This window comes from Arachis stenosperma, chromosome 1 (genome assembly GCF_014773155.1).
Source record: "Arachis stenosperma cultivar V10309 chromosome 1, arast.V10309.gnm1.PFL2, whole genome shotgun sequence".
Taxonomy (NCBI): Eukaryota; Viridiplantae; Streptophyta; class Magnoliopsida; order Fabales; family Fabaceae; genus Arachis; species Arachis stenosperma.
Genome location: NC_080377.1, coordinates 5,292,336 through 5,302,330, shown reverse-complemented (window position 1 = coordinate 5,302,330; position 9,995 = coordinate 5,292,336). Strand labels below are relative to the sequence as shown.

The 9,995-nt window shown below is 34.6% G+C and overlaps 1 protein-coding gene across 1 annotated transcript; it reads left to right on the top strand.

Annotated features, from left to right (window-relative positions):
- The first annotated feature begins 4,553 nt into the window (after positions 1 to 4,553).
- On the top strand, positions 4,554 to 9,685 carry LOC130967528 (TMV resistance protein N-like). Its single transcript, XM_057892428.1, has 5 exons — positions 4,554 to 5,044; positions 5,839 to 6,940; positions 7,122 to 7,385; positions 7,481 to 8,284; positions 8,402 to 9,685. Exons 1-5 carry the CDS (start codon positions 4,554 to 4,556, stop codon positions 9,533 to 9,535), a joined length of 3,795 nt encoding a protein of 1,264 aa, XP_057748411.1. The 3' UTR covers positions 9,536 to 9,685.
- Positions 9,686 to 9,995: the final 310 nt, after the last annotated feature.

Here is a 9,995-nt window from a genome sequence, read left to right as displayed (position 1 = left end):
AATAACGGGTCGGTTTATGGGATATGGATCTCTGTTCTGGATCTGGGCTAGTCTGTTGGCCCGGGTCCCCATCCAAAAAAAAAAAAAAACTCCTTTGCTTGTGTTGTATAATTGGATGAGATTGAAATTGAGTGAAAAAAGAAAGAATTGAACTCCTTCATTAGTTCTCATTATACTTGAAATAATGCTCTCTTCTCTTCAGCTTCTCTGCTTCTATAAGCAGCCACCACTATGTGAAAACTTAGTGTACAATAAACATAATAATGACATATTATTAAAGAATAAGAGGCTAATATCAAATCCTTCTAATTATTTTATAGTTCATAAGGTGAAGGAGAATTTACAGCAATATGAGAGATTCCGATAAGACTAGAGAAGCATTACAAAAGCTTGATCAAGAAATCCAATATCTTTCCAATAAATCAATTTCTTCTTTTCTAAAAGTCAGGGATATGTTATTTCTTTTTTCTTGATTATATCTTTTGTTCTTTTATAGAACATGACTTGGTAATTTATATAAGGGTAAACTATTAAATTGGTCCCCTAGGTTTAGGTATAATTCTGTTTTGATCCTTAAGATTTAAAGTGTTCTATTTGAATCTAAAAAAGTTTCATTTAACATCAATTTAGTCTCACAGTAAGGTTACAATTAAATAATTAACAAAATGTCCTACATAACAACAGTTCAAGAACAAAATCGATAATCTGGAGAACAAGTACAAGCTCCAGAGGCACAAAATCAACAATTGATGCATCAATACATTTATTTATCATTTTTTTAGTTTTATAGAAAATATTTTATTTATATTATAAAAAAATAATAAATAAATGTATTGATGCATCAATGGTTGATTTTATGCCTCTGGAGCTTGTACTTGTTCTCCAAATTATCGATTTTGTTCTTGTACTGTTGTTATGTAGGACATTTTGTTAATTATTTAATTTTGACCTTACTGTGGGACTAAATTGATGCTAAATGAAACTTTTTTGGATTTAAATAGAACACTTTAAACCTTAAGAGTCAAAACAGAATAACGCCTAAACTTAGGGGACCAATTTAGTACTTTACCCTTTATATAACTAAGTTGATAATGTAAAGGTTTAATAGAAAATCTAATCCATTAATAATTATTTAGAATATATGTAATAAATAATTCTATTTTCAAGAGGAAGAACATATTTGTTCAGTTAATTTGTTTTTTTTTTTCATTTTTTTTAGTATTAGCTATGAAAATATTAAATTTTTAACATGATTCAGGTGTTAGTTTCTCCCTCCCTAAAACTGCTTAGAATAGCTTGTGTGACGAGAAATTTGAGTAATATATATGTATGAAATTATTGTAGATTCAAATATTATTTAATAAAAAAAAAGAAAATATATAGTTATTACTTAATTTTTTTAGAATTATTGACCGATAGAATGTTAAGAGACTAAGAGTTAATTATATTCTATTAATAAAACTACTTAAATAATGGCTCAAAGATATTCATTAATCCAAAACCTAAAAGAACTACCATAGCAGATACTTTGTTAAGGTTTTTTCAACCATTATCTTTTTACTTTTCTTTTTTTTTTTTTGAAAAAAACAAGCTCAACACACTCAATGGAACGTAACATATTATGAAATTAAGCAACTCGTAATTTATCTCCGACATAGTCATCAACACCATGAGTTTACTTTGCACCATTTTCTATAACAACCAAACGACCTAACAACACAATCTGCTACATTTGTTTTCCTACTCTGAAAAATGAACTCATTTCTACACAACCAGATATTCCATATAACTGAGAAGAATCCAATTAACCATATTTTTTGCACATTTTTTCTCAATGGCATCGACCTCTAGCTCTCAAAATGCTCTTTTATGGAGCCTAAGATATTCCATACACGACTCACATAAGTAATCCATGTGCACCACACTTGTCAAGTATACTCACATGTTACAAACAAGTGTTGCACAATTTCAATTTTCTTATTACACATAACACAGACATTGTCGCTGCGTTCAATGATGTTCAATCTATTTAAGTGATCCTTTGTATTAACTCGGCTTACAAGCACAAACCAAATACAAACAATTTTACTTTTTCTTATTTTTTATCAATCATTTTTAACATTTAAAATTGTTTCACTCATTTTTTGGTTGAATTCGCATGTAGTGTCGAAATGAGCTTTAATCAAAATCTCAAGTATTGATGAGCATACGACTCTTCCAAAAAAAAGTAAATTCGACTTAGGAATTACTTGATTATGACGTCAAATCAATTTTATGTTAAAATTACTAGTGACAGAATTATTTAAAAAAACAACTAAAGAATAAATAATTAAATATAAAATATTGATAAAAGAAAAATAATAACAAAACTTCAAAGAAAATAAGCGAAAATAATCAAATAAGCAAAAGCAAACAAGCTAAAAATTGACTTCTAACACTCATATACACTTGCACTTCATGTTCTTCCGTTGCATCGCAGAGACTGAGAATCTTATGAGTTTATGTGATGATTTAGTGTTCTTGATTGAAGTTCTCGAACTCTTTTGAGTTTTTACTATTTATAAACCATGGAAATAGAGTTGTCATGGAGTATGTTGTCCACTATCTTACCTCTTCTTTTTCCTCAGCCATGACCTTGTCTTGACTATGTAGAATCCTTATCTCCAAATTTTGACATTCACGTCTTTCTTAATTTTTAAGTCCCACGTTTCTCTAGTTTGCTCTTCAAATTTTGCATCCATGTTCTCTACTCAGTCTTGATGGTCGTGTAGCAAGCCTTGATGTTCAAGAAAAAACAATAACTACTAAAAAGCCAACATATGAATATTAAGTTAAAGAATTAGGTAGTCACCAAAAAAAAAAGTTAAAGAATTAGGTGGTAAATAAATTTTTATAAAATTATATTTTAAATATATTAATTTTTAAACATATCAATAAAATTTATTAAAATAATAAATATGGACAAATTAATCTAAATTAAGATTTTTTTATTTTAATTATAAAATTAATTAAAAAAATAATAAATTTATATTTATTATTTTAAAAAAATTTATTAATATTTTAAAAAAAAATTAATTTATCCAAAATATAAATGCTAATGTCTAAGTCGGAACTCGGAAGTCAAAGCCGTTCATTAGGGGGTGTACATGGGCCGGACCACACCGGGTTTGACCTAACCCAGATCCGACCCGAAATATAGATCGGGTCTAATTTTTATACCCTAACCCGACTCTAAACCCAATGAAACCTATGCACCTTCGGGCCGGGTGAAAATCGGGTAAAAACCAGGTGAAAATCGGGTCTTTAGCATGTAAAAATCACCTAATCTTCAACCATAATTTCACAATTCACATAGTAAAATTCACTTAGAAAAATATAACAAGAACCAACCATTCTCTAAAATTAAAGCATAACCACAATCAATACTAATATGGTCTAATAATACCAAATATTTAAATCAATACCAATAACACAATATTATGTATTAGTCTAAAGTCTTATGCATTTTAAACATAAAACATTAACTTATACTCTTATAATGACTAATAACACAAAATATTAAGATTTACAATACTTAAATTTCACATAAGAATAGTCATCATCCATCACTAATAACACAAAATATTAATTGTGTACGATGACCGGGCCACCGGGCTGATTTCGGGTGACCCGAGTTATGGCCCGGACTCGACCCGAAAGAATGACGGGTCTATTTTTGAGACCCTTACCTGACCCTAGACCCGATGAAATCACACCAAATTAGTCCCTAAAAGGTTCGGGGCCGGGCCGGGCCATGAACACCCCTACCGTTCATGGCCCGTAAGGCTGGCAAATCATACCCTATCCGCGGGTACTCAATCTGGTCTAACCCGTTCGAGTAGGGTAGGCTATCCGACCCGCTGCGGGTAGAGTAGGGTACAGTCCAGGTATGTATGCGGGTAGGGTAGGGTACGGGTTTATGGTGTACCCTATCCTATCCTACCCGTATCTCAAATATAACATATTTCATAAAAATTAGGTATATAGTGAAAGAAGTGAGAGTTAAACACACAACCTCTCTTATGTAATACAACTACTAAATTAGTTAGTTAATTTAGTAATTTAGAGCATTAGTTTGTTATTTTTTATGTTGTTAATATGTATAAAATTTGAAATAATTAAATTTTATATTTATTTTGAAAAAATTTGATATTTCTGCAGGTAGGGTAGGATTTAGAACTTTAAGAATACGAGTAGGATTAGGGTTGAGAGATTCTGAACCCACAAATAAAATATAATAAAATTTTAATAAAATTTTCAATTCACAAATAGAGTTAGGGTACCCTACCCTACTCTACCCATTGCCAGCCCTAGTGGCCAGCAGTCCAGCACGAAAGTTCGTCGAATATCAGAATATGACTGCAAGTAAACTTTCGTTGGTCAATGAGTCAATCCATGCTCTGTAAAACGCAATTCAGTTAAGAATTTCAGATTCCAAATCATTTCACGAAGCACACCATTACAACTTACAAGTACACTCTTTTGCTTGTAGTGCTCTTCTCCTCATAACAGAGATGGCAAATGCAGATGCAGGTGAATCTTCTGAAACCAACAAGAGTAACTACGCCATTTTCTTGAGCTTTAGGGGTGAGGACACGCGTCACACCTTCACAGGTTATCTCTACGAAGCTTTGTGCCGCAAGGGAATCAAAACCTTCATGGACAATGAGAATCTGAGGATAGGGGACTCTATTGGACCTAATCTTCTTAAAGCAATTGAACATTCAAGGATTTCGATTGTTGTTTTCTCTGAAAATTATGCTGCTTCCAAGTGGTGCCTTGATGAACTCGTGAAGATCCTCGAGTGCCGGAACGAGAAGAATATGCTCTTGTTTCCAATCTTCTACAAAGTAGCTCCCTCTGATGTACGGTATCAGAGAAACAGTTATGAAAAAGCCATGGCTGCTCACGAACTTAGGTATGGTTGTGGCTCTGAGAAGGTGAAGAAATGGAGGTCAGCATTGTTTGATGTATCCCAAATCTCAGGACATGTTTTGAGAGAGGGGTAAGTAAATACTAGTCGAACCTTGTCTTAAGGATTATTTAATCATGGAGGTATAATTTTTTTTGTTTATTGTATTATATAAAAGGTAATAAATATTATGTTTTCTCTCAATTGTTGGTACTCTAACAAATTTAACATTTTCTAAGTGTGAGAGGGAAGGTTATGAAGAGTTTAGAGTTTAACCTGAGATGGCCATTAGGAGTGCAGCATGACTGCCGACAATTTATCTCAGCACGACATTAACGGTTGTGTGACGAAAATAAGATAAGGGACTAACATGAGTCATACATGCCAAGTTAGGGACCAAATTGAGTGAATGGAAACTGAGGACCCGATTAAAGCGCGAGTGTAACTTGTCATTGAAACATTACTTTCTCATTTATAAAGGCTTTTGCTTTTTGGTGGCTATTAATACATGTGAAACAGCCCTGATTTGAGTCTTAAGTCTTAACTAACAACTATCCTCTCCCAAAATCAAATGAGCAATTTTCTTCAAATTGAAAACAGACCAAATAAAGTGAAACAATTCAGATATACAGAAATGTCAATTGCCAAATAAGAATTCTATTGATGTAACTTATGTTTTCTTAAAAGTATTTTTATATTATACACTATTTTTTACATTATTCAGTTGTTTTGAGTTGATTATCTTGTGTTATGTATGTATTTCTACAGGTTGACGCAGCTTATTTTGTCTTTCTTTTGATGAAATAGATCCTCATTAATCAAAATAAAATAAAATTCTTCATGATCAACATCATGATTCCAGAAGAATTTGCATATTATCTATGCAGGTATGAATACAAGTTCATTCAAGATATTGTTTGCAAGGCCGATGCTAAATTACTATCTTCGAAACAGTTACACATTGATGAGGACATGGTCGGGCTGCAGTTTAGAGTTGAGGAAGTGAAGTCACTTCTAGATCTCAAGTCTAGTGACAGCACTTCCATGGTGGGGATTTATGGAATTGGTGGTATTGGCAAAACAACACTTGCGAAAGCTTTGTATAACACCATCTGCAACCAGTTTGAAGGTGCTTGTTTTCTCTTCGATGTCAGAAAAACTTCAAATCAAGACAAGGGGCAAGTGCATCTGCAACAAACTATCTTGTTGGAACTGTTGGAGGAGGGAAAAATCAAGTTTAGCAGCGTAGAAAAAGGGATCTCTGTATTGAAAGACAGACTTGCTGGAAAAAAAGTCCTTGTAGTCCTTGATGATGTTGACAACATGGAACAATTAAGAGCATTGGCAGGAAAATGTGGTTGGTTTGGTTCCGGGAGCAGGATTATTATAACAACAAGGAATAAATATTTACTAATAGCTCATCAGGTCAAGAGCATTTATGAGATGAAAGTGTTAAATGTCTACGAATCTCTTGAGCTCTTTTGTCTGAATGCATTCAAAATGAGTAGTCCTGCAGCAAACTATGATGGCCTTTCCATTAGAGCAATAGGGTATGCCAAAGGGCTTCCATTGGCTTTAAAAGTTATAGGCTCTAATTTGATCGGCAAAGATTTAAATGAGTGGAAGTCTGCATTGGAGAAATATAAGCGGAATCCTCATAGAGATATTCAAAGCATTTTAAGAATAAGCTATGATAGTTTAGAAAGCAATGAGAAGGACATTTTTCTTGACATCGCGTGCTTCTTCAATGGGCAGAGGTTGGAATATGTGAAAAGAATATTTGACGGGTGTGAGTTCTACACGGAAGATGGTCTTAGAATACTTATTGATAGATCTCTCATAACAGTTGAAGATGGTTACTTGAGGATGCATGATCTAATACAGGACATGGGTAGAGATGTTGTAAAGCAGGAGGCGCCAAAAGATGCCGCTGAACGTAGTAGATTATGGCTTAGAGAAGATGTCCTTCAAGTACTAACTGAAAATAGAGTAAGATTTTCTATTTATAACATGCAAACTATCCAATTCATTTATCATAGTCATCAGCACTTCAGCAGAATCTTATTTTGAATTCCCCCGCCACCCCCCCCCCCCCCCCCCCCCAAAACACCAACCCAAACTACACCCTTCAAGCAATAAGTGATTAATCTTACATATACTTGTGTTAAAGGGAAGTAGCAAAATTGAAGGGATAAAGCTTGATTGCCTGGAAGAAAATTTGATTTCTAGATCCTTTGAGGAGATGAAGAAGCTTAGAATTCTCATCGTACGGAACACAAGCTTCTCATTCGGACCTATTCATCTACCAAACCAGTTAAGGCTGCTTGAATGGAAGGGTTTCCCTTCAAAATCTTTCCCACCAGATTTTTATCCCAAGAAAATTGCTGCCTTCAACTTACGTTGGAGTCCTCTTGTATTGGAAAAACCATTTCAGGTAAAGTTGGTGATGCTAGTTACTTGCAGTCCTCAAAATTTATTCAATTTAGCTATGATGCCGCTGTTATTGATCAATTGGTTTTTGCTTTGCAGAAATTTGAGCATTTGACCTACATGAATTTCTCCTATTGTCAATCCATCACTAGAATTCCTGATGTTTCTGGAGCCAAAAATTTAAAAGAATTGATACTTAATAAATGTAAGAAACTGGTAAACGTTGATGAATCGGCCGGCTTTCTCCGTAAGCTTGTTCACTTAAGTGCTTCTGGATGCATTCAACTAAGAAGTTTTCTGCCAAGAATCTTTTTGCCGTCTCTTGAATTCCTTTCCTTTGAAATGTGTAGAAGACTTGCATTCTTTCCAGACATAGTGGGAACAATGGATAAGCCATTAAAAATTTGTATGAAAGATACTGCTATTAGAGAGCTTCCACCTTCCTTTGCCAATCTTAGTGGACTTGGCTACTTGGATATGTCAAGTTGTAAGCAACTACAAAATCTACCAAGTAAGCTATTTGTGTTGCCAAATTTTGTCACATTAAAAATTGGAGAGTGCCCTCAACTTCGGGAATCATTTACACAGTTCAAAGGATGCGATTCTAGAGCAGAGTGCTGGCCAAATCTAGAGACTTTGCATTTCTGCAATGCCAGTCTATCAGATGAAGATCTTTATGTGATTGTACATAGTTTTCCAAAGCTGAGAGAATTAAATGTTTCATCAAACTATTTTGTATCAATCCCAACGTACATTAAGGAATCTATTAACTTGACAACTCTTGATGTGAGTTATTGCCTGAAGCTACAGCAAATTCCAGAACTGCCCTCTACTGTTCAAAAAGTAGATGCAAGACACTGCAATTCCTTAACAGCTGAGTCATCAAGTATGCTATGGTCACAGGTTCACTACTTCCTCACATTCATTTGATTTCATTTAGCAAAATTAAAATTGAAAGAAAAAAATGACAAATAAAAGATTGCGCTAAACCATTTCTCCAATTCTCCATGGATGTCACAGGTGCCCACAGAGATTGATAGATTAGAAGTTGTGATGCCCAAAACAGAGATTCCAGAATGGTTGGACTATCATGGCCATGGTGAGGTTCCCATTTTCTGGGGTCGTGGCAAGTTCCCTGTTGTGGCTTTGGCCTTTGTGTTCGACAAAATAAACTATCAAGCTGTTAACCTGCACTTATTCATTGACAATGAGCATGTAAATGTTCAAAGCCAACAACATCATATTTTCAATGTAGCAGAAGATCATGTGCTGTTGTGCGATCTGCGTGTTTTATTCAGAGATGATGAGTGGAAGAGGCTTGATGCTCGTTTCCAGCATGATAATTGTTGGAAGTCCATGCAGGTGAAGTGTGAACCAGACATCATCCTGAAAGACTGGGGGGTTCATGTATATAAGAAAGAAACAAACATGGATGATATCCAATTCTCATGTCCATATCCAGCTACCTTAGGATCTCAATCGTTTATGGGTTTAAACTTGAACATGATAAGGGTATTAAGAGATGGGGTGGAGGAAGGAAGCGCAACAGGAACAGATTCCTCAAGTCATGTGGAAGAATTGGATACTATTGTACAAGAGAAAGAAGCATCACACTCGAAAAGTGTCAAGATACTTGATTCAATTCCTTATGCTGACTCTTGCAGCTGCTGCTTCTCAGCCGTTTTGTCAGCTTTCAAGAAACTTCTTGGTTTTAAGGTCAGAGGACGAATTCAAGAGTGCCTCTTTGGACCTCCAGCATCATTATCGAAGCCGCCACGTTCATATCTTACTTTTGTAGACGAGTGTGAAGTACGTCCTCGTGTACGTCATCGTGTTATTGATGTTAGGGACCAAGAGCCTCCTTCCGGACCTCCAGCATCATTATTGGAGCCGCCACATTCGTTATGGGGTAAGTTGCTAGACATCTCTGAAACAGGTGATGCTATTGATGTTGGGGACCAAGAGCCTCCTTCTTTCCCAGAGAACCTCCAAACTGTGATGGAAAACTTGAGGAGGTTTACGGCTCCAAGACAAAAGAAAGGCGTGAGCAACGGAGACCATGACAATGATAGGTTGAAATGGCTGGCTGAGACAGAGATATTAAGTGATGGCGAGTACGAGGACGAGGATGAAGAGTCAGATTCAGAAGCATAGGATATGGTGATTTTGCTCATGTTTCATACACACACACACTCTTGTACTAATATAATGTACCTAACCCCCAAACCTTCCAGCTTTCCAAATTGTCTAATTTGAGGATATTTTTGTTTCAGATTCATCTGATCTCATTTATTTATTTATTTATTTTACAGTATGATAATATAAATCTCTCATAATCTTAACTGCTGAAACTTGAAAATTTTGAAAAACATAACTAGAAACTTGTTTATTATCTTCACCAACTCTAAGTTTTAAGAATTTTACAATAGATATCTAGATTAGGAGCTAGCACAGTTTGTTAACGTCACCAGCAACTCACATAACATATATGATATAGCATTTATTTCTAATAGTCTAATTTGAACTTTATGCTAACACTGGAACTGATTGATTTTATTTTTTTTTTTAATTTTGCAATTAACTAAACTTGGATACTGCGACAATTGCAAAGACT

Excerpts from the sequence above, each read along its gene's own strand:
- LOC130967528 (XM_057892428.1), top strand. The coding sequence starts at position 4,554 with ATGGCAAATGCAGATGCAGGTGAATCTTCTGAAACCAACAAGAGTAAC. Across the intron at positions 6,941-7,121 it reads AAGTACTAACTGAAAATAGA|GGAAGTAGCAAAATTGAAGG; the intron begins GTAAGATTTTCT and ends CTTGTGTTAAAG. Across the intron at positions 8,285-8,401 it reads CAAGTATGCTATGGTCACAG|GTGCCCACAGAGATTGATAG; the intron begins GTTCACTACTTC and ends TGGATGTCACAG.